This window comes from Pristiophorus japonicus, chromosome 5 (assembly GCF_044704955.1).
Source record: "Pristiophorus japonicus isolate sPriJap1 chromosome 5, sPriJap1.hap1, whole genome shotgun sequence".
In the NCBI taxonomy this organism is placed as follows: domain Eukaryota; kingdom Metazoa; phylum Chordata; class Chondrichthyes; family Pristiophoridae; genus Pristiophorus; species Pristiophorus japonicus.
The window spans coordinates 59,254,152-59,279,932 of NC_091981.1; the positions used below are offsets into that span (position 1 = coordinate 59,254,152).

General features: G+C 43.1%; 1 protein-coding gene across 5 annotated transcripts in view; it reads right to left on the reverse strand.

Annotated features, from left to right (window-relative positions):
• LOC139264358 (F-actin-uncapping protein LRRC16A-like) overlaps nt 1–25,781 on the reverse strand; it is a 554,868-nt gene that overhangs the window by 26,444 nt on the left and 502,643 nt on the right. For 4 of the 5 annotated variants that reach the window (XM_070880668.1, XM_070880667.1, XM_070880666.1 and 1 more), the window contains 2 exons: nt 19,728–19,834; nt 13,344–13,767 (listed from right to left, as the gene is read on the reverse strand). The exons of the other annotated variant lie outside the window; for it this stretch is intronic. In XM_070880668.1, the coding sequence (XP_070736769.1) occupies nt 13,344–13,767; nt 19,728–19,834 (531 nt within the window). The remainder of the gene's footprint in view (nt 1–13,343; nt 13,768–19,727; nt 19,835–25,781) is intronic. 5 annotated transcript variants of the gene reach the window in all.

The window sequence follows — 25,781 nt, forward strand, 5'->3', positions numbered from 1 at the left end:
CTTCTGTAATGTTGAATATGATTCAATGACAAAAACCTTTGTGTGATAAATGAACCCTGAGCAGCACTCAATAAGTTCCGAACCTGTGTAACAATACAGCAAAATGGAAACTGAAGAATAATATCACCAATCTGGTTTTATGTCTCTTTCTTTTGCACATTCCACTGGTACAAAGGAAGATTAAATAGGTGTCCTCTCTAATTTAAAAAAAACTATCACTCTAAATAGATTTCAAAGTTATCAGGGCAACCTCTAAGCTATCGAGTGATCAATCAAAATCAGCATCAAAGACAGCTATATCATAGCACTACCTGAGTTGAATAGCAATTCACACTTCATTCAAGTCTCACATATCCGACTAATGCATTAAGGCGGCACAGATACATTAACCAAGGAGATATCTATCTGACCAGCAGCCTGCAGATAGCATTATTCCAGCATTATCTTATAGATAATGGGTTTGAGTTTCTGCTTATTTATAGCAGCGCAATCCGGGTGGAATCAGTCTAATCAGAGTAAAATATTGGGAAATTTTAAACGTAAATGAGTTACCCCCAAAACCACTTATGCTTGTGTTTCCGCAATCTTTTGCGCTCATTTTCTTTTTTTTTTAATGTATGTTTGTTCCGGGCATCACTGGCAAGGCCAGCATTTATTGCCCTTTCCTAATTGTCCTCAAGAAGGTGATGGTGAGCCGCCTTCTTGAACCGCTGCAGTCTTTGTGGCGTCTTACAACTATGTTATGGTTTGCTAGGCCATTTGAGAGAGCAATTAAGAGTCAACCACATTGCTGTGGAATCTGGAGTCACATAAAGGCCAGACCAGGTAAGGACAGCCGATTTCCTTCCTTGAAGGACTTTAGTGAACCAGATGGGGTTACCATGGTCACTATTACTGACACAAGCTTATTTTTTTTCCAGATTTATTTAATTAACTGAATTTAAATCCACCAGCTGCCATGCTGGGATTTGAACTCATGTCTCCAGATTATTAATCCGGGCCTCTGGATTACTAGTCCCGTAACTTAACCACTATGCTACCGTTCTGAGGTCTTAAGCACTCAGGCATTTTTAAAGGTTTTTCCATATCAAAAAATATTTAATTTACTAAGGGCCCAAACTTGGTGGAAGCCAAGTTCCGCCCAAAGGACTGCCAAGATAACTGACGGTACTTTGGGCGGGAGTTTCGTGAAAAAGTTCTTGAAAGACCGCCCGGCGGGAAAAAAACGACTTACACCGTGAATATGGGTGGCAGCGGGCGGGAGCTCCTAATCTTGGCGGCAAATGCGATCCTCGCCAAACTGCCGCCGAGGATCGAGTCGGGCCCAGGGAGGGGGGAGCACATAGTAAGAAAAATTTTCACCAAAAATAACCCCACTAGAAGTCCTTCAGGGGACCCTATACACATAAATCGCTGAAAAAAATTATTAAAAGCTCACTAACCATTTTTTTGCAGGTGTTCTTACTTACCATTGGGGTTAGACCTGCCTTCACGCAGTGGTCCTTCCCCCGTGCTGCCGCCGACTCCTACCCGCACCAATCTTGCAGCTCAGCGGGCGGGAGAACACTTAGGCGACTGGCGCGTCAGCGACCGGTTCCCAGCGGATCTCCCCTCCCGCCAGCTGGAGGCCTGCACGAAAATGGCACCGAGGGGAGAAACGCCCAATATACTCGGCAGCAGTGGGCGGTAAGGTCACCAAGAAACTGGCGAGTGTACACCAATGAAACTATTAAATGATTCAGTATAATTGTTTTCAAGTAATTTCAGTGATTTTAAATCAGGTTACTCAGGTGGAAAACTGGACACCCTTATTAAAAACGTAATTTTGGTGTTAAGCCCATTTTTGGCTGTATTAAAACTGTATCAGGTTACCACTCCTGTATACATAAAGGGATACTTTTTAAATGGAAAGGAAAAAAGAAACAATTATGTTCTACTACGCTGCCCGAATGTGCTGGTTCATGGAATATTTTACGTTTGTGAATATGCACATTAATTTTAGCAGAAACTTTAAATGCAACCTACCCAGCGCGATTTCAAACGCGTGTTGGGCGCAACTTCCCGATTGTGCCCAAAGTGGAAACTCTACTCCAATATATCTAGGAAACCTCTGCCTAACATAGCTAGTTCAAAATGGCACATGCATCCTGAATGCCTGAATTAGAGAAGGAATGTCTGTGATTTCAAAAGTTAAAATAGTTGAATAATCATGGGGAAAAAATACTGCAGACTCTGGAAATCTGAAACAGAAACGGAAAAAGCTGGAAATGCTCAGTTTCACTCAGAAAAAGGAAAAAAGTTGATGTTTTGGATAAAAGCTTTCATTAACTATGGGTCAAACGGTTACTGGAATCTCAACCAAGACATGTTTATTCCAGCTACACACACGGCAAAGTAGCCCTTTCTCAGTCAGCAATAACAGAAACATATATAATTTGTTATCGTACTGGCATACTAAAAATTCATATCTATATTATAAAATATCTTGTCCATTTCATGCACAACCTGCCCACAAACCTTTCTGCTTGCTATCATAACATTCACTCCTTTTAGTTGGGCCAACATTGACAATTGTAAACTGCAATGTCAATATTTTTCATTAAGTTTTGCTATGTCAACTGTCACAATGTACTTACAAGTTCTGGCCACTAGATGGTGCTATGGAATGAATTTCTGTACTCTCTCTCACAATGCATGTGGCATCTCGCATAGAAAAAGCTTATATTCATCAATGGACCATGGGCAACACAACAGGCAATTTACTTATAGAAAGAATAAAATATAGAATTCATTTGGGTACAGCAGGAGGTAGCCTCTGGGATTCTCTCCTAGGCAGGGAGTAGAGTGAAAGTTTGACTGCAATTTCTACTGGCCAATCCCCAGACAGAGAGCTGGGCAGGGGATCATGGTCATACCCTTGGCTTCCTGTCCAACTAGGAAACAAGAGAAAGATGCACATGGTCTACAGTCCATGATAAGATTTGGGAAGGAAGATATTCACGTGAAAGAAGGTCCACCATCAAGATCAGAGAGGACTGAGCAGAAAAATGACATTTAGCCTGTAAACAAGAACAGTGCAGCACGTTTTGTTATGAGGAGAAACTGAATTAAATTGGAGCAAGGTGAAATTTACCATAATTGTTACTCTGTGAGATCACGGACTACAAAATAAGGCAGCTTGATGATTCTTGTCGGGCTTGGTCTCATAAAGAGTGTAGAAACATAGAAACATAGAAAAATAGGTGCAGGAGTAAACCATTTGGCACTTCGAGCCTGTATCGCCATTCAATAAGATCATGGCTGATCATTCCTTCAGTACCCCTTTCCTGCTTTCTCTCCATACCCCTTGATCCCCTTAACCGTAAGAGCCATATCTAACTCCCTCTTGAATATATCCAGTGAACTGGCATCAACAATTCTCTGCGGCAGGGAATTCCACAGGTTAACAACTCTCTGAGTGAAGAAGTTTCTCCTCATCTCAGTCCTAAATGGCCTACCCCTTATCCTAAGACTATGTCCCCTGGTTCTGGACTTCCCCAACATCGGGAACATTCTTCCCGCATCTAATCTCTCCAGTCCCATCAGAATCTTATATGTTTCTATGAGATCCCCTCTCATCCTTCGAAACTCCAGTGAATAAAGGCCCAGTTGATCCAGTCTCTCCTCATATGACAGCCCAGCCATCCCTGGAATCAGTCTGGTGAACCTTCGCTGCACTCCCTCAATAGCAAGAACATCCTTCCTCAGATTAGGAAACCAAAACTGAACACAATATTCCAGATGAGGCTTCACTAAGGCCTTGTACAACTGCAGTAAGACTTCCCTACTGCTATATTCAAATCCCCTAGCTATGAAGGCCAACATACCATTTGCCTTCTTTACCGCCTGCTGTACCTGCGTGCCCACTTTCAGTGACTGATGAACCATGACACCCAGGTCTCCTTGCACCTCCCCTTTTCCTAGTCTGCCGCCATTCAGATAATATTCTGCCTTTGTGTTTTTGCCGCAAAAGTGGATAACCTCACATTTATCCACATTATACTGCATCTGCCATGCATTTGCCCACTCACCTAACCTGTCCAAGTCACCCTGCAGCCTCTTAGCGTCCTCCTCACAGCTCACACCGCCACCCAGTTTAGTGTCATCTGCAAACTTGCAGATATTACACTCTATTCCTTCATCCAAATCGTTAATGTATATTGTAAAGAGATGGGGTCCCAGCACTGAGCCCTGCGTCACCCCACTAGTCACTGCCTGCCATTCTGAAATGGACCCGTTTATCCTGACTCTCTGCTTCCTGTCTGCCAACCAGTTCTCTATCCACATCAGTACATTACCCCCAATACCATGTGCTTTGATTTTGTACAACAATCTCTTGTGCGGTAACCTTGTCAAAAGCCTTCTGAAAATCCAAATACACCACATCCACTGGTTCTCCCTTGTCCACTCTGCTCGTTACATCCTCAAAAAATTCCAGAAGATTCATCAAGCATGATTTCCCTTTCATAAATCCATGCTGACTTGTCACCGCTTTCCAAATGCCGTCCTTCATGATCGATTCTAACATTTTCCCCACTACTGATGTCAAGCTAACCGGTCTATAATTACCTGTTTTCTCTCTCCCTCCTTTTTTAAAAAGTGGCGTTACATTAGCTACCCTCCAGTCCATGGGAACTGATCCAGAGTCGATAGACTGTTGGAAAATGATCACCAATGCAGCCACTATTTCTAGGGCCACTTCCTTGAGCACTCTGGGATGCACACTATCAGGCCCCGGGGATTTATTGGCCTTCAATCCCATCAATTTCCCTAACACAATTTCCTGCCTAATAAGGATATCCTTCCGTTCCTCCTTCTCACTAGACCCAATGTCCCCGAGTACCTTCGGAAGATTATTTGTATCTTCTTTTGTGAAGACAGAACCGAAGTATTGGTTCAATTGGTCTGCCATTTCTTTGTTCCCCATTATAATTTCACCTGAATCCGACTGCAAGGGACCTACGTTTGTCTTCACTAATCTTTTTCTCTTCACATATTTATAGAAGCTTTTGCAGTCAGTTTTTATATTCCCTGCAAGCTTCCGCTTGTACTCTATTTTCCCCCTCTTAATTAAACCCTTAGTCCTCCTCTGGTGAATTCTAAATTTCTCCCAGTCCTCAGGTTTGTTGCTTTTTCTGGCCAATTTATATGCCTCTTCCTTGGCTTTAACACTATCCTTAATTTCCTTTGTTAGCCATGGTTGAGCCACCTTCCCAGTTTTATTTTTACTCCAGACAGGATGTACATTTGCTGAAGTTCATCCATGTGATCTTTAAATGTTTGCCATTGCTTATCCACCGTCAACCCTTTAAGTATCATTCGCCAGTCTATTCTAGCCAATTCACGTCTCATACCATCGAAGTTACCTTTCCTTAAGTTCAGGACCCTAGTTTCCGAATTAACTTTGTCACTCTCCATCTTAATAAGGAATTCTACCATATTATGGTCACTTTTCCCCAAGGGGCTTCGCACAACAAGATTGCTAATTAGTCCCTTCTCATTACACAATACCCAGTCTAGGGTGGCCAGCTCCCTGGTTGGTTCCTCGACATATTGGTCGAGAAAACCATTCCAGGAAATCCTCCTCCACCGCATTGCTACCAGTTAGGTTAGCCCAATCAATGTGTAGATTAAAGTCGCCCATGATTACTGCTGTACCTTTATTGCACACATCCCTTATTTCTTGTTTGATGCTGTCCCCAACCTCACTACTACTATTTGGTGGTCTATACACAACACCCACTAGCGTTTTCAGCCCTTTGGTATTCCGCAGCTCCACCCATACCTATTCCTCAACATCCAGGCTAATGTCCTTCCTTACAATTGCATTGATTTCATCTTTAACCAGCAACGCCACCCCGCCTCCTTTTCCTTTCTGTCTATCCTTCCTAAATGCTGAATACCCTTGGATGTTGAGTTCCCAGCCTTGGTCCCCCTGGAGCCATATCTCCGTGATGCCAATCACATCGTATCCGTTAACTGCTATCTGCGCAGTTAATTCATCCACCTTATTCCGAATACTCCTCGCATTGAGGCACAGAGCCTTCAAGCTTGTTTTTTTAAACACACTTTGCCCCTTTAAAATTTTGCTGTAATGTGGCCCTTTTTGTTTTTTGCCTTGCGTTTCTCTGCCCTCCACTTTTACTTTTCTTCTTTCTATATTTTGCTTCTGCCTCCTTTTTATTTTGCTCTGTCTCCCTGCATAGGTTCCCATCCCCCTGCCATATTAGTTTAACTCCTCCCCAACAGCACTAGCAAATACTCCCCCTAGGATATTGGTTCTGGTCCTGCCCGGGTGCAGACCGTCCGGTTTGTACTGGTCCCACCTCCCCCAGAACCGGTTCCAATATCCCAGGAATTTGAATCACTCCCTTCTGCACCACTCCTCAAGCCACGTATTCATCTGAGCTATCCTGCAATTCCTACTCTGACTAGCAGGTGACACTGGTAGCAATCCTGAGATTACTACTTTTGAGGTCCTAATTTTTAATTTAGCTCCTAGCTCCCTAAATTCGCCTCGTAGAACCTCATCCCGTTTTTTTACCTATATCATTGGTACCTATATGCATCACGACAACTGACTGTTCACCCTCCCTTTTCAGAATGTCCTGCACCATCTCCGAGACATCCTTGACCCTTGCACCAGGGAGGCAACATACCATCCTGGAGTCTCGGTTGCGGCCACCAAAACGGCTATCTATTCCCCTTACAATTGAATCCCCTATCACTATCGCTCTCCCACTCTTTTTCCTGCCCTCCTGTGCAGCAGAGCCAGCCACGGTGCCATAAACTTTGCTGCTGCTGCTCCCCACTGATGAGTCATCCCCCTCAACAGTACTCAAAGCAGTGTATCTGTTTTGCAGGGGGATGACCGCAGGGGACCCCTGCAGTACCTTCCTTGCACTGCTCTTCCTGTTGTTCTTCCATTCTCTAACTGGCTGTGTTCCCTTTACCTGCAGTAAGACCAACTCACTACACGTGCTATTCATGTCATTCTCAGCATTGTGGATGCTCCAGAGTGAATCCACTGTCAGCTCCAATTCCGCAACGCAGTCCGTCAGGAGCTAGAGGCGGATACACTTGCCGCATACGTAGTCGTCAGGGACACCAGAGGCGTCCCTGATTTCCCACATAGTACAGGAAGAGCATAACACGTGTCCGAGCTCTCCTGCCATGACTTAACCCTTAGATACACTTAAATTGGCAACAACAATGCTAAAAGTTACTCACTGATATAGAAGAGAAAAAAGAAAAACTACTTACCAATCACCAGCCAATCACTTACTCCCTTGGCTGTGACGCCACCTTTCTATTTCTTTCTACTTCTTTTTTGCCCTCTCCCTGTAGCTGCACAAGCACGCCTCTCCGACGCACCTCCCGACACCTCTTGTGGCCTTTTGTAGGCCTCTCGCCGACCCCGGACTCACGCCTCTCCGACGCACCTCCCGACGCCTCTCATGGCCTTTTGTAGGCCTCTCGCCGACCCCGGACTCACGCCTCTCCGACGCACCTCCCGACGCCTCTCATGGCCTTTTGTAGGCCTCTCGCCGACCCCGGGCTCACGCCTCTCCGATGCACCTCCCAACGCCTTTTGAAGGCCTCTCGCCGATTCCGGACTCACGCCTCTCCGACACACCTCCCGACGCCTCTCATGGCCTTTTGAAGGCCTCTCGCCGATTCCGGACTCACGCCTCTCCGACACACCTCCCGACGCCTCTCATGGCCTTTTGTCGGCCTCTCGCCGACCCCGGACTCACGTCTCTCAGAGTACATGCTTGGGCACAATGCGAGAGTACAGTATCCAGTTCACACAACATGGGGTTTGAGTGTTACAGCCCCTTGGGTCATGCTACTGTATGACTAGATACTGGACAAATTCATGAGTGAAAAGGATTCTAGATCTGCTTATGAGAGAGCCTGATGACACTGACCCAGAGAGAATATCTAGAGAAAATCTGAAATCTGCAACAATGTTCAATTAAGATATTTGCACAGTGATAATGAGTCAATAACTTTGCAGATCAACAAGTCAATTAAAACATTGTTATGGATTTAGGGTTTTTCGATATGGACCTTTTGATACCTGCTCTTCAGAAGGACTAAGACAGACCTATGGAGTGGGAACTGTTAGGGCAATTTTCGGCCGGTACCATGTGACGGATAAAGGAGTGGACTTGAAACCGTGGATTAACAGGGTGAATAGAAGGTAAAAGAGCATAATGGGTTAATGTATGACCAGCAAAGGAAGAATAACTCGTGCAGCCAGTACAATCAAATCAAAATTACAAGTTGACTAATTTTGGATTGACAGCCTACCCATGATTAATTGTAACAAAATACCAATTGAGTAAAGGCTTCTGGGCTATGCCTTGGGAAAGGATGCAAGGTAGTTTGACTGGAGTCTGCTGGACTGCTCAAGGACTCTTACTCATCCTACTGACAGTGAAACTTAAAGAAAAAGAAAGAGATATTACAGCTGCTGAACTGTGAGAAATGAAAAAAAAAACAGGTCTATACATAGTTTTCTGCCCAGCAACAAACTCGGGAAGAAAAAGGTACAAAACACCCAGACTTGCAGGATAGTCAGGACAAACATGAGAAGAACCTGAACTCTCTCTGGACAAGGACCTGATCACTCTTGGTTCCTGAGGTGTGCACCACAGATAAGGTGGTAAATCTGTTGTGTCTGAATAGCAATAAAATTAGTTAGAGTATTTAAAATCATTCTAAAGTCTCAGTTGATTCGTAACCTTTCAGGCCCAAATAAGAGAAAACCCTCCAATGTAAATTCTTTGGAAGACATTCTGTAATGAAGATACTAATTTACAATATCCAGACTTGTAAATGTATCAACTAATGGCAGTGTATTTTCTGAATACAGCAATTGGAGAGGGCAGAGGAAACAAAGTATGGTGTAGAACTAGGCCCTTGCAGATAGTGGTACACTATTGGACTCTGGAGACTGTAAAAAGGTTTTTTTTTGTTAAAAGTCTTTTGACATTGGAAATTTGCAGTATTTTAATACTTCTTCAAAACTCATGAAGACACAGTAGCCTAATCAGTTTTTTCTAGCTGATGGCGAGTTATTCAATTGTACATGGAAGTTGAACAAATAATGAATAAGGTGTGAAATTATCACTGCACATTAACAATTGTCTGACCAGTCATGACACAAAGGCAACTGTCAAAATGGACTTTGATGTGGGAAAAGTAATGGCACACTTAAAAAAAATTACAGAATGTATAACTATCCTGTGTTCATAGTAGCAGTTCTAACCCAGAAATAGAAATTAATCAAATTTTAGAAAGGCTCAACAGTGCAATTTTTAAACAGAATCCAGTGCTTGATGAAAGATAGCTAAGATGGAGTGAAATATTTCTGGTCAGACCAGTAGCTTGCAATCACTTTTAATGGCTTCTTTTGGCAAGAGTCATTTTGTACACATTCAAACCACACTTTATTAAACATTAAAAATAGCCACAGTGCAACATCATCTCAGCATGTTTGAACACTATTCTAGGGGCTAGATTTTCGAGTTTTATCGATTTCGCGTGGTTTCAGGTGATAATCGCGGCAAAGTTTTTTTTAAACCGCTGGGTCACCGTTGCTACCAGAAGTCACAAATTTTCGCCAAAAGGTGAAAATCCGGCGTTGCACAACAGAATTTGTGCGCCGGAGCCGAAATTTACGGATTGAAAAAAAATCGCACCTTTTGCACATGCGTGATTTTTTTTTTTGCGATTTTTTTTCTTCCCCCTGCGTTTCTGGTCAGCTAACAGGGAGCGCCCTCACATGTGCAGTATGCCCAGGGCTGAATCAGCCATTTTTACATTTGATCCACGATGGAAGTAGATGACAGCAGGCAGAGCCAGAAAGTTCAGCAGTGAGGCAAACAAGGCCCTTATCAATGCTGTTGAAAGAATATGGAGAAAATTGAACAGGAGTACAAGTAGACCCCTCCCAGCGGTTTTTTGAAAAATTTGGACCGGCATAGCTGAGGAGGTCCCCTATATCGACGACATCCAAAGGACACACACAGAGTGCTGCAAGAGGTTTAATGACCATTGCAGGGTCGTCAGAGTAAATAATATTTTTATTGATGCACTCCTTCATTACTTAAATTATAAATCTGACACACTATTTGTTCTCGTGCTGTTGGTATAGGTAGGCTTGGTGTTGCACCCTATTTGCCAGGAATGATCTTTACACTTTATTAAGATTGCTTTCTGAGATCTTAAAAGATGTTTCTGCACTTCGATGTCTTCCTCATGAACCACGTGCAACTTCCAGGACCATTAAACAGAGGACTGGATTAAATACACACAGTATGGTATTAGTGCTTTGGTGGCTATCTGGCTGTGCCACAAGAGCAGATGGGCCCCCTGGTGACCATTCCCATTGTAATTTCTGCAGGGAAAGACGTCCCACAACCGCCGGGAGCAGCGACGGACAGGCGGAGATCTGCCCCGAAGCATGCCTCTGGCAGACATCGAGGTGTGTGTGGCCGGTCTGATCAGTGCCTCAGGGAGGGCAACTGCCCGTGGGGGTGCTGACCCCCCATTTGATAGTGAGGATAAGTCCTGCACACTCCCTGGGCAATGTGAGGTAATGTCTGTGGACTAGGTTTAGGGCAATGTGATGCAGTGTCTGTGGACTACATATAATGGAGTAGCGGCAGTCCTTCAAATGAGCCTGTGCTATGTGACCTCCCTCATGTCACCCTACCCCTCCCCTGCTGCTAACCACTCGTCTGTTGCTTTCCTGTATGGATCTGAGGCATGGACGATGTATAGAAGGCACCTCAAGTTGCTGGAGATATATCACCAACGATGTCTCCGCAAGATCCTGCAAATCCCCTGGGAGGACAGGCGCACCAACATCAGTGTCCTCGTCCAGGCTAACATCCCCAGTATTGAAGCACTGACCACACTCGATCAGCTTCACTGGGCAGGCCACATAGTTCGCATGACAGATACGAGACTCCTGAAGCAAATGCTTTATGCGGAGCTCCTTCATGATAAAGGAGCCAAAAGTGGGCAGCGGAAACGTTACAAGGACACCCTCAAAGCCTCCCTGGTAATGTGCGACATCACCACTGACACCTGGGAGACCCTGGCCAAAGACCGCCCGAGGTGGAGAAAGTGCATCTGGGAGGGCGTTGAGCTCTTTGAGTCTCAACGCAAAGAGCGTGAAGAGGTCAAGCGCAGGCAGCGGAAGGAACGCGCGGAAAACCAGCCCCACCGATCTCTTCCCTTGACAAATATCTGTCTCACCTGTAACAGGGTCTGTGGCTCTCGTATTGGACTGTTCAACCACCAAAGAACTCACTTTGGGAGTGGAAGCAAGTCTTCCTCAATTCCGAAGGACTGCCGATTATTGTGTTCCTAACACAAATGAGGCTGCACACAGGGAGGTTAAAGTGACAGTGACCTCAGTCTTTAATAAGACACTCCAGAGTGAGGAACAGGCCTTAGGGGCTGGCTTATATACAGTGCTCCCAAGGGATGCTGGGATCCCTTGGGACTTCAGGGAGTGAGCTCCCTGGTGGCGGAACATGGGAGTGCATGCTTTATAGATACACAACACTTACTAAGTCCAATCTTTTGTTATTGCTCCAGACACGAGCAATATCACCAAAAGTTCATTTGTCTACAGAGCAACACTAAACATGATTTGAACTTTGCACCTGCATTCTTCCAGAACGTAGGACTGCAGGTCCTAAGGAAATTGCTCCTTACGATAAGGCCTCTGGTCATCTGAAAGTGGCGGCCATGGAGTAACGCGGAATGGCCGCCGACTCTCTGCGGAGGGGCTATCATTTTGGAAATTGCCCTCCTTTACTTTTGGAGCGGTGCTTGGGACCGCTCCGCCCGTTTTGCTGCTGCGGCCTTACCGACCAGTGGTGACCCCCTTGCAAAATTGCCCCTTTTTCGGTATTGCTCCGCGTAGCGGACCCGTCACTGATCGGTGCCCCGGACAGCTTTTGGTGTCGGTACACTCTCTGTGGCAAGGCTGTCCTTAAAGGGGAGGGCGCACTGCCGCGGCCATGTTATTTTTTTTGTCGGCTGACTGCCAGGTCGGTTCGACAATTACACCCGCGGGTTCGGCAGGGCCGCCAACAGGCAGCCTGGCAATCCCTCGTGTACCGGGCTGCTGGTCTGGCTGAAACCCTCCCTGGTGGCCCAGTGTTTGCCACTAAAGTGGCTGCAGAATTCACGGCGGCTCTCCCCTTTTACTGAAGTGGAGAGACATCATGATGCGCCAGCTTGATAATGTCATCAGAGCGGCACCGATGATTGATGGCCTCGGATGCTCCACCCCACCCCCACGTCCGTCCCGCTATTGACGGCTACTCCGCCCCGGCCCCACTTCTGCCCCATTATGAAGCCACTTCCGCCCCTCTGGAAAAAAACCCCTCGAACTGCTGAATGGTGAGCCTGCCCCAATGCATGGGGCGGCCGGAACACATAAAAAACAGTCGGTGCGTCTCGTTTCAGGCGGTGAGCAATTCTGGCTCCCTGATATTTACAGCACTGAAAAAAGGCATTTGATCAATTGTGGCAGTGCTGGCTGTTTGCTAGAGCAATCTAAAAGAAATCCACTGTCAGGCTGCCTCCCAATAGCACTGCACCTTCCCTTGCTTCAAATGTTGATCTCTTTGCTTCAAAGATACAATGGTTTCTACCTCAACTATTCCCTGAGGCAAAGCATTCCATATACCAACAACTCTCTACGTAAAGACATTAGTTTCAACCTCTTCTGTTACTGCCCGTGAGGATTTTCAATTGATGGCCCCTTGTCACTAACTCCCCAGCCTGAGGATAGCAGCATAAGTCATTTACTCATCTGCAGAAGTCTTGCAAGGCTCAAGCAGATAGCTCACTTTTTAAATAGGTGTTGTTGAAAATTGTACCATTTTCAGTGTCCCTCGTGATTTGCTCTTCTAAATCACTCAGGAGTCAATTCATTTGTAGTTATAAAATCAGTAACCTCTGTTGGTAATGAATAGCTTCATCAATGTATAGTGCTCTAACTGCTTTACCTCCAAAATTATGTGGAACAAGGGTAGAGCATATTTATTTCTATCTAATGCATTTTTGTGTGGAGGATACTTACACTGCTTCTCTTAAGAGATCTGGAGCCAGAAATTAATATCGTTTTTAATGGAATTTCTGGCAAGAGGCATATAACTTTGACCTCAGCAAGTACTGACTGCTTATTAAAAGAAATGTACGTGTCTCACAGTGGATGCCAATGCACACGTCAAAACTGGTTAGAAATGATGGGATATATTTTTAATTACCTTTTGTACAGCTGCCCGCTTTTCCTGTTTAGCCTTAAACTCTGCCAGGAGTCCGCTGCCCATAACTTGCACTCCATACCAACGGCCACCTTGTGGGCTGCTTTTACTGTCCAATTTCTCTGCCTTCCCAGAATCCTCGAATAGTGCATCCACAGAATCGGGTATTTTGTGCTCCTCAGAGTGTTCTGCGCTGCCATTTTGTTCCGCCTGCTTAGAATCCTTCCTAGTTAGGTCTGTGGCTGGGCTTTTCATAACACCTTTGGGGGATGATGGCTCCTCTGGAACAATCACAGTCTGCGGCCGTTCAGTTTTGCTGGACCGCGATTTGATTAAGTTTAGGAAACTAGTTTTTTTGGAGTCCTTCCTCTTTTTGTCATCCGAATCACCAGAATCCAGGGGCTCTGAACTCCTTAACGAAAGTCGCCTAAAACATGAATTTTAAAAGAAGAATTGTACATAAAAAGATTTTTCAAACACACTGAACCTAGGGAAAAAAACTCAAAACAGGTGATCTGGTGACCCAAATCACTGATGGATCAGTAAGTAACACTGAGAGTGTTAAGACATAGGTTCATATCTGTGTATATTTGCCTACCTTCTAGCCACTTTTTAGGAAACTAGAAGGATATCTCCTACCAACCCCATTAATCTGCGGAATGTGTGTCTAATTACCTCGAGAGAACGCGGAAAAGTAACCCAATAAAGGCTCGAGAACTTGAAAAAGCCACATAAGTTGTTTTGGTTGGTTTGAGTCAATATAACGTGTTCAGTAGTTTCCTGTCATACATTTATTTAAAATTCTTCAACATCACTGTATGTGGCATTTAAAATATATAAATTTATCAGAAAATGAAATACTGAAATATTCTAATTCCAATTTTACGCACTAAAACAGACTGCGTTATTTGTAAAATATCTGGTCACAGTAGTTTTGAAAGCGGAGAGGGTGAACAACTGATACTTAAAAAAGGAGGCAGACAAAAAGCAGGAAATTATAGACCAGTTAGCCTAACATCTGTGGTTGGGAAAATGTTGGAGTTCATTATTAAAGAAGCAGTAGCAGGACATTTGGATAAGCAAAATTCAGTCAGGCAGAGTTGGCATGGATTTATGAAGGGGAAGTCATGTTTGACAAATTTGCTGGAGTTCTTTGAGGATGTAATGAACAGGGTAGATAAAGGGGAACACTAGTGGATGTGGTGTATTTGGACTTCCAGAAGGCATGTGACAAGATACCACATAAAAGGTTACTGCACAAGATAAAAGTTCATGGGGTTGGGTGTAATATATTAGCATGGATAAAGGATTGGCTAACTAATAGAGAACAGAGAGTCGGGATAAATGGTTCATTCTCTGGTTGGCAGCCAGTAACTAGTGGGGTGCCGCAGGGATCAGTGCTGGGACCCCAACTATTTACAATCTACATTAATGACTTGGAAGAAGAGACTGAGTGTAACGTAGCCAAGTTTGCTGACGATACAAAGATGGGAGGAAAAGCAATGTGTGAGGAGGACATAAAAAAACCTGCAAAAGGACATAGACAGGCTAAGTGAGCGGGCAAAAATTTGGCAGATGGAGTAGAATGTTGGAAAGTGAGAGGTCATGCACTTTGACAGAAAAAAATCAATGAGTAAATTATAATTTAAATGGAGAAAGATTGCCAAGTGCTGCAGTACAATGGGACCTGGGGGTACTTGTGCATGAAACACAAAAGGATGGTATGCAGGTACAGCAAGTGATCAGGAAGGCCAATGGTATCTTGGCCTTTATTGCAAAGGGGATGGAGTATAAAAGCAGGGAAGTCTTGCTACAGCTATACAAGGTATTGGTGAGGTCACACCTGGAATACTGCGTGCAATTTGGTTTCCATATTTACGAAAGGATATAATTGCTTTGGAGGCAGTTCAGAGAAGGTTCACTCGGTTGATTCCGGGGATGAGGTGGTTAACTTATGAGGAAATGTTGAGTAGGTTGGGCCTCTACTCATTGGAATTCAGGAGAATGAGAGGTGATCTTATCAAAACGTATAATGAGGGGGATGCAGAGAGGATGTTTCCACTGATGGGGGTGACTAGAACTAGAGGGCATGATCTTAGAATATGGGGCCGCCCATTTAAAGCAGAGACGAGGAGGAATTTCTTCTCTCAGAGGGTTGTAAATCTGTGGAATTCGCTGCCTCAGAGACCTGTGGAAGCTGGGACATTGAATAAATTTAAGACAGAAATAGACAGTTTCTTAAACGGTAAAGGGATAAGGAGTTATGGGGAGGGGGCAGGGAAGTGGAGCTAAGGCAATGATCGGATCAGCCATGATCGTATTAAATGGCGGAGCAGGCTCGAGGGGCAGCATGGCCTACTCCTGTTCCTATTTCTTATGTTCTTATAAACAGTTGGGTGAATTGCTCTATATTACAAATTCTAATAGTTATTTTGCATTTTCATCTTGACTTTTATAAACATCAGATCTATAACTGTCAGCACAGTCATGGTCTATAGAGTGTTCACCTGTATCTATTGTGGCTTTTGATGGGGGTGGGTGCCACAGAACAAAATATTAATTTTCCAACTTCATTCGTCCACACACTGGAATTAGCTGATGCTAGCACCAATGAAATAGGCATCTTAGAACGATGTTGTAATTTAGTCATGGAGAGGATTAGAATATAATTAGAATTGTGAAGAGCAGTTATTGCATACTTTATTAGCTAGTAGCCCTGTGCTACCTTCAGTTGGGGTCTAATATTATTCTGCAACTGGCCAAGAACCACTAGGGTAAGTTGCTGTGTCTTGAGCCAATATGCAGTTTTCAGATGCAAATGAATACTTCAGATATGGGGGAAAAAAACAACTTTATTATGCCGTCTTCCCCACTTCCCCATTCTGGAGTTATACCAGAGTGATTTCGAAGAGTTCTTGACTGCAGGTTGCAGTAGTTAGCAAGTTTAAACAAAAATAATGGATGACAAACAGCATCAGGTAAGAATGGGAACAGAGAAACAGGAAGAGATGAGGGATTCCTATGTGGAGGTGGAATTATGGTCACAGAATGACAAAGACCATGCATCCGGTATGTAATCTAATATTCACTTAATTCAAACTTCACATGCAGAGGAATAATACTTAAGTATTATAGAACTGAAGGTTGGAAGCCCTTCAATTAACAATAGCAGACAGTCAAAATTCCAGTCAAATCAAACTATCAGATCAAGATACCAAGGGGGGAATTTTAACCTTAAAAAATGGGTGTGTTTAGAGCGTGGCGGTAGTTAAATTGTTAAAAATGGGACCCCCAACCTGATCCCACCTCCAACTTGCCCACTTCTGGTTTTAACAGAGGCAGATGGGGTCGGGCAACCAACAGGCTCCCAGGGGGCGGAACGACAATTTAAATATTATGAGGCTGGAAGACTCTTTTTTAATCTCCATTCTGTTTTTAAACTGCATGTGGACAAGTTTCACATAATTCGTAAAACCCGGCAGTTTCCAGCAAGGAGAGGACTGCTGGATCCAGGGTCCTTCCTAAAACCCCCCGTGATCAGAGACAGAGACAGGCAATCACCCCCACCCCCAGCCCCCCTCCAAGCAATGATGCAGAGACTGGCCACGAGCCTCTGTTGGCCTGCCATGATCTCTCTCTGCCCCCCCCTCACCCCCACCTCCCTCCAATCACCCCCTCTCTCTTGCCACACCCCCCCCGAACCTCGGCCAGATCCACTCAGTGGCCCAGCCCAACCACGGATCCTCTATGTAACCCCTCCCCCCATTCCATTTATAGGCCCAGCCCTCGATCCTCTACCCACCACCTCCCCCCTCCCCCCGACCCATTAACTACTCGGCCTGACCCCCAAATCACTAAACCACCTCTGCGATCCATTTATTTAACGGCCGAGCCACCATGCGAACCCTTACTCTTTCAGCAGTGCGGCCGCAGGCCTACCCGCCCGTCGCCAGCCAGCCAGCCTCTCAATCTGGCTGGTTGCTGGCAGCAAGCCGAGGCCTCGCAAATCAGGCCCTGCTTTAAAGTTAGCAGAGTCTGCGGGAAACCCGAGCTTCCCGACCACCTCAGAGATCCCCTCCCGTCCTCCTCCTCAGAATTCCAGTCCAAGTGTTTGGTAAAAGCAGGAAAGTTATTCCAAGTAGCTGCTTTGCAGAGTGCCATGTTTTCATATTGGCTCAAGAAACAATCTCATCTTTTTCTACTAGTGCCCAATCAGCTAAAGGATAATCTAAAAATAGACATTATACACATCCCAACTTTGCTGATCTTTTTGACTAATGAATTAACTTTAAGTTTTGTAACTAAACTAAAAGAACAATTGGAGATTATGATGTATTCTATGTAAATATAAGGCCAAAGACCTACATTCAACAGAAGAATACTTCCTTTCCAGGGAAGAGGCAATGGGGGCATGGAAGATCTTCAGCATTATTTCCTGTAACATGTGAAACTTTGCCAGAATATTTGGGAAATATGAGTGATGGCTTAACACAGACCTATTTGAATTCTAAACAAAAAAGGAGTATTTACTCCCTCAGATCTTGGTTATTTAGTGCAGGTGTTGTAGTCATGAAATAAAAGACAAGCTAGACCAACAGATAGGGAGCGTGATCTTCTTCACCTTTTGATAACTAACATCTTCAAGGAAAAGCTTAGGTTTGCAGTTATTAATGCTGACATCTGATGACAAAAGGGTGCTTTGATCAGTTCCAGCACCAGCTGTGCTGCAATTTGAGCAACCTCTCACTAGGGGGCTAGATAAATTCAAAATAAGATCTTTCAGGAGACTGAGCTGGAACCTCCTTTTAAAAGGCTTTGAAAGGATGGACCACGGTTGGCAATTTGACTAACATTTTGGGGAATGGCTAAAGTCAATTATTTGTGGGACCAATGAATAAAAAGGTAACCATCCAAATTCCGTTGCACGGTTCAGCATTAACTGGTACAACATTTGGTGTCATGATGACTGTCATGTGGTATTAGCTGTGACAACTACTAGCATAGCTGTCAAGTTAGGAAAAATAGACAGCAAAAGCTGGAAATACTCCACAGAGAAACAAAAGTCAGTCAGTCAATATTTCAGTCTAAGGCCCTTCCTCAGGACTGAATGGTTCAGACATGTTTCTTTGATCAGATTTAGAATTTATAATCATCAAGTTGGGAATGAAAATGTGACAAATAATGTTTAATGGCCTTCAACTAATGAATAAGGTCAGGGAATGCAGAGTCAGGGGACAAGTAGCAGAATGGATAGCTAGCTGGCTTCAAGACAGAAAGCAGAGAGTAGGGAAAAGGGTCGCTATTCAGAGTGACAGAAAGTAGGAAGTGGTGTTCCACAAGGATCAGTGTTGGGACCACTGTTGTTCACAACTTATATTAACGATTTAGACTTTGGAATCAAAAACACAATTTCTAAATTTGCAGATGACACCAAATTGGAGGGGAGATAGCCAATACTGAGGAGAACTGCAACAAATTGTAGGAAGATATTAATAAACTTGCAGAATGCGCATGTAATTGGCAAATGAAATTCAATATAGATAAATCTGAGGTATTACACTTTGGAAAGAAAAGTAGGGAGGTCACATGTTACTTGGAAAATAAGAATCTAAATGGGATAGAGGAGCAAAGGGTTCGAGTACAAAAACACAAATCACTAAAAGTATCGACACAGGTTAACAAGGCCATAAAAAAGGAAACCAAGCACAAGGGTTTATTTCTAGAGGGATTGAATTGAAACATAGTGAAGTTATGCTAAACTTGAATCAAACCTTAGTTAGACCATATTTGGAGTACTGTGTGCAATTCTGGTCACCATATTATAAAAAGGATACAGAGGCACTGGAGAGGATGCAGAGAATATTTACAAGGATGATACCAGGAATGCAAGGGTACATCTATCAGGAAAAGATCAACAGGCTGGATCTCCTTTCTCTTGAAAAGGGAAGGCTGAGGGGTGACCTAATAGAGGTCTTTAAAAATATAAAAGAATTTTGATAAAGTAGATACAGAAAGAATGTTTCCACTTGTGGGGAAAAGCATAACTAGAGGCCATCAATATAAGATAGTCACCAAGAAATCCAATAGGGAATTCAGGAGAAACTTCTTTACCCAAAGAGTGGTGAGAATGGGGAACTCTCTATCACAGGGAGTGGTTGAAGCAAATAGTATGGATGCATTTAAGGGGCGGTTAGATAAGCAAATGAGGGAGAAGGGAATAGAAGATGAAAGACGGAAGGAGGCTCGAGTGGAGCATATGAACTGATTGGGCTGAATGGCCTGTTTTTGTGCTGTATATCCTATGTAATCCATTTAAAATTTTAATCCATTACTTTCAATTCTCATTGGTCTCATATCAATCGATGCAACTTAAATATAAAAACTTACTTCGAATCCATTCGTGTTATCTTCTTCGTAAAAAATTCATCCACTCCCTCATCAACTCTATTCGTAAGGCCATTCTGTTCACCCTCCTGGGACTCAGCTGCAGAAAGCTGACAGAGAAAATGATTGTCTTATTGTTAGTTCAGAAACATAAAGCAAATGGAAGTCATTTGTCAAATTAAGTTTGGATCAATCCAGCTGTACAACTATCAGTATGTTATTCAGAAAGCTTGGGTTCAGATGTCTGTCAACATTGACTTAAACTCAACTACTAGGTTCATGTTTTGGCAGTTTTTGGCCATGTTGCTAAATAGGCTTCCCCTTATTGAGTAAGCACTGCATAATAAGGAACCTACCGATAATAAGGAGGGTCTGTTGCTCTACTAAGTGCAAATCAAGTAACCCAGGAGAGTGGCAAAATTACCCCAGAAAAAAAATATTTAACAAGAACAAAACAAAATACTATTTACCTACTGCAGGTATTTGATACATCTTTTCTCGTTCTTAAAATATAGTTCAATCTCTGTGCACAAGTTAATACTCTGTATTCCATTGGAGGAGGGGGATTGAGGGGGGGTGGGACAACATCTGGGATAGTCCTTTTCAAGGATTCACATCAATCTGTGGACGTGGATCAGATGCTCTTGCCAAACGCTATTGCATACAAGGATTTTGTTCTGAATCACAGCTTAACCCTTAGACCAAAGAACGTAACAGATAGTGTAGATACCACAAGAAAACTTTGACATTCTCATTTGTTCTGCCGGCACATAGAAGACAGGACCAAAAGTAGTACAACACTGGAAGAGGAAAACTATGATGATCCAACTGCACTGAATGGTCAGATCTGCTGCGTTAAGTAGCTACCTTGCAAATAGTGTCAAAGCAGTCTTTGTGGGTGCTGCACCACAAGTCAGGACTTGCTTTCCTAGTTGGGTCCTGACACCCAAGAGAATAACAAGCAGGAAATTCATCATACCTGATAAAAGTCTTGTGAATATCAAAACACGGTTCCTTTCAGTGGAACAACTTAGTGGTGTTTATAATATTGGCATCGCTAGCTCCTGAGATAAATGAAAGTCAAATACAACTTTGAGAAATGTTATGAAGTTCTAATTGCTGTCTTACCTTGCTGGGACTACCAAAGAACATGAGGCAGACCTGCTATTGAAATATGAAGCTCACAATTGTGCCTATTGATACAAGAACAGGATGTAGTAATGGACTCAAATAAATCAGAAGTTGCAATGGGTATGACATTTCGCACAAGAATCAAGTTCTAATGCAATCTTAGCTGTCTGACCAAAGGTCTGGCTTCCCAGAGGCCTTTGTGAACTTGTATAACTAGCTGTTCACCAACTGAATTTCCCACCAGCAGCAAATGATAGGTTACAATTGGTGCCACAAGAACTGTGCAATTTGGGTGACAGAGACTGAGGAAGGAATAAATAGTTATGATCGCCAGAACTCGTTATTTTAATGGGTGATAATACTGATCCTGACACTAAGTAAACTATTTTTCAGTTAGAACTACAGGATTATAAGATGTGGGAATGGTCAATAACGGAAGAAATAAACCCTGCTTGTTTACGCCATCTCTCGCTTTCTCTCTCCAGGCAATAAATGCTGCTCTAAATCTGAGATTTATGTGTCACAAGTCAAGCCTGACCACTGTCTGGGTCTTCTGAATAATCCCGATACAAAAGGAAGTAGATGAAAGGGAGGCAGGAACTTCTTGTTTCAGGAGATTAATGCAATAATTGTGGGAGACTTCAATCTTCATACGGCCTGGACAAATCAAATTGGCACAAGTAGTTTGGTGGACATGTTCATGGAATACATTTGAGACAGTTTCCTAGAACAATACATCATAGAACCAACCAAGGAAGGTGTTATTTTAGAGCTTGTCTTATGTAATGAGACTGGGTTACTTAGTAAATTTATAGTATGGGATCCTCTGGGGAACAGTGATCATAATATGATAGAATTTCATATTGAGTTCGAGAGTGACGTACTTAAACCCAAAACTAGAATATTATACTTAAAAGGAGCCACTTACACAGGTATAAAGGGCGAGTTGGCTAAGGTAGACTGGGGAATTAGATTAAAAGGTATGATGGTAGATAAGCACTGGCAAACATTTAAATAAATATTTTCTAATTCTCAACAGAAATATACATTCCATTGAGGAATAAAATCTCCATGGGAAAGGTGATCCACCCGTGGCTAACTAAAGAGGTTAATGATAGTATTCGATTAAAAGAAGAGGCTTATAATGTTGCCAAGAAGAGTAGTAAGCCTGAGGATTGGAAGAGTTTTAGAAACCAGCAAAGGATGACCAAAAAATTGATAAACAGGGAGAAAATAGAATATGAATGTAAACTAGCAAGAAATATATAAACAGATTGTAAAAGCTTCTATAGTTATGTAAAAAGGAAGAGAGTAGTGAAAGTAAATGTGGGTCCCTTGGAGGCCGAGTCCCTTAGAGACTGATACAGGAGAAATTATAATGGTAAATAAAGAAATGGCAGAGACGTTAAATAAATAGTTTTTTATCTGTCTTCAAAGTAGAAGACACCAAAAAATACCTGTACCACAAATAGTGAGGAACTAAAGATCTAATGGGAATGAGGAACTTAAAAGTAATTAACATTAGTAAAGCAAAAATATTGGAGAAAAATGGGACTAAAAGCTGACAAGTCTCTTGGACTTGATGGCCTATATCCTAGGGTTCTAAGAGAGGTGACTGCAGAGATAATGGAAGCATTGGTTGTGATCTTCCAAAATTCCCTAGATTCTGGAATGGTCGATTGGAAGGTACAGATAGTGGATTGGAGGTTACAAATGTAATACTGCTATTCAATAAAGGAGAGAAGAGAGAAAACAGGGAACTACTGGCCAGTTAGCCTAATATCAGTTGTCGGGGAAATGCTGGAATCCATTATGAAGGAAATGGTAACAGGACATTTAGAAAAAGGCAGAGTCAACTTGGTTTTATGAAAAATAAATTGTGTTTGACAAATCGATCAGACTTGTCAAAAGGCATCCGATAAGGTGTCACATGATAAAGGGTCAGGGGGTTGGGGAGTAATATATTAGCATGGAAAGAGGATTAATTGGAGGACAGAAAACAAAGTGTAGGAATAAAATGGTCATTTTGAGGGTGGCAGGTTGTAACTAGTAGGGTGCCGCAAGGATTGGTGCTGGGGGCTCAGCTATTTACAATCTATATTCATGACTTAGATGAAGGGACTGAGTCCAATTTTGCTGACAATACAAAGCTAGGTGAGAAAGTAGGCTGTGAGGAGGATACAAAGAACTTGCAAAAGGATATAGACAGGTTAAGTGATTGGCCAATAAGGTGTAAGATGGAGTATAACTTGGGGAAATGTGAAGTTATTCACTTTGGTAGGAAGAATAGAAGAACAGAATATTTTTAAATGGAGAGAAACTTTTAAATGTTGGTATGCAGAGGGATTTGGGTGAAGCACAGACAGTTAACATGCAGGCACAGAAGCAATTAGGAAGGCAAATGGTATGTTGTCTTTTATTGCAAGGGGCTGGAGTATAAGAGTAAGGAAGTCTTGCTGCAATTGTACAGGGCTTTGGTGAGACTACACCTAGAGTATTGTGCACAGCTTTGATCTCCGTACTTAAGGAAGGATATACTTGCCGTAGAGTGGGTGTAACGAAGGTTCACTAGATTCATGGGATGAGAGGGTTGACCTATGAGGAGATCTCGAATAGAACGGGTCTATATTCTCTGGAGTTTAGAAGAATGAGAGGTAATCTCATTGAAACATGCAAGATTTTGAGGGGACTCGACAGGGTTGTTTCCGCTGGTTGGAGCGTCTAGAACTAGGGGACATAGTTTCAGGATAAGGGCTCAGCCATTTAGGACTGAGATAAGGAGAAATGTAATCACTTAGAGGGTTGTGAATCTTTGGAATTCTCTACCCCAGAAGACTGTGAATGCGCATTATAGCCGATTCCTGCTCTTATTTCTTATGAGAATCGCAGACCGTGTGATGATATTACTCAATTGTCTTGCCTCTTGCAACTGTATCTTGGCAATAATCTTTTCCTAACACACCCCACACTAAGAAACCCCATATGCTTTGTGCTGATGTTTCTTAATATAGTCCCTGTATTTGCCTAACAAAGGAAAATTTCCCTGCAAAAAGAATTTTGCCCATAGATCTAAAGGATAACCTTAAAATCACAACTAAGCATTTCTGTACATTTAAATACGCCAGGGTTCTAATTGCAGCCTCTCATCAAAAATTATTTCAGATTGTCACAATTGTCTGCGTGATGTCATGCAAATGATGTCATGCAATTTTGCAATGAGTTCACCCAGACAGGATAACTAACGTTTACTGCCATTTATTTGTAAGTGCATGATTTTATCGCAAAAAGCTACAAAAGCCATTGTATTGTACTTCGAGTCTGCATCTTCTTATCTCAGGTGTCCAGATTCTTGAATTACATCAGGATATATTGTATGTTGAATCTCATTAAATTTTTGACAGTAGAGTAAAAAGGATATTGTCTGTAGTCATAGCAATTATCAGCCCTGCAAGGGCTGAGGAAATCTTACTCAGGTTTTCTCAAGATCAGCTTTGTAGTCATAGAATCATAGAAGTTTACAGCACAGAAGGAAGCCATTTTGGCCCATTGTGTCCATGCTGGCCAACAAGAGGCTATCCAACCTAATCCCACTTTCCAGCTCTAGGTCCATAACCCAACAGGTTAAAGCACTTCAGGTGCACATCCAAGTACTTTTTAAATGTGGTGAGGATTTCTGCCTCTACCACCCTTTCAGGCAGTGAGTTCCAGACCTCCACCACCCTCTGGGTGAAGAATGTTCCACTCAAATCCCCTTTAAAGCTTCTACCAATGACTTTAAATTTATGCCCACTGGTTGTTGACCCCTCTAAGGGAAATAAGCCCTTTCTAGCCACTATATCTAGGCCCCTCATAATTTTATATACCTTAATGAGGTCTCCCCTCAGCCTCCTCTGTTCCAAGGAAAACAAATCCAGCCTATCCAATCTGTCCTCATAGCTAAGATTCTCCACTCCAGGTAACATCTTCTCTGTACCCTCTCCAGTGCAATCACATCCTTCCTGTAATGCGATGTCCAGAACTGCACGCAGTACTCCAGCTATGGCCTAACCAGTGTTTTATATAGTTCAAGCACAATCCCTCTGCTCTTGTATTCTATGCCTCGGCTAATAAAGGCAAGCATTCCGTATGCCTTCTTCACCACCTTATCTACCTGGCCTGTTACTTTTAGGGATCTGTGGACATGCACTCCAAGGCCCCGTTGTTCCTCTACACTTCTCAGTGTCCTACCATTTAATGCGTATTCCCTTTCCTTGTTAGCCCTCCCCAAATGAATTACCTCACACTTCTCTGGATTAAATTCCATTTGCCACTGCTCTGCCCACCTGACCAATTGATATCTTCCTGCAGTTCGCAGCTTTCTTCTTATTATCAATCACACACCCGATTTTAGTATCATCTGCAAACTTCTTAATCATACCCCCTATATTCAAGTCTAGATCAGTGATGTATATCACAAAAAGCAAGGGACCTAGTACTGAGCTCTGCGGAACCCCACTGGAAACACCCTTCCAGTCACAAAATCAATCAAATATTACCATTTACTTCCTGCCTCTGAGCCAATTTTGGATCCAATTTGCCACTTTGCTCTGGATCCCATGGGCTTTTACTTTCATGACCAGTCTGCCATGTGGGACCTTATCAAAAGCTTTGCTAAAATCCATATACACTACATCATACGCACTGCCCTCATCAACTCTCCTGGTTACCTCCTTGAAAAATTCAATCAAGTTAGTCAATTATGACCCTCCCTTAACAAATCCGTGCTGACTGTCCTTGATTAATCCATGTCTTTCTGAGTGAAGATTTATCCTGTCCTTCAGGACTTTTTCCAATAATTTTCCCACCACTAAGGTTCGGCAGACTGGCCTGTAATTACTCGTCTACCCCTTTCTCCTTCTTAAAGAATGGTACCACATTAGCAGTCCT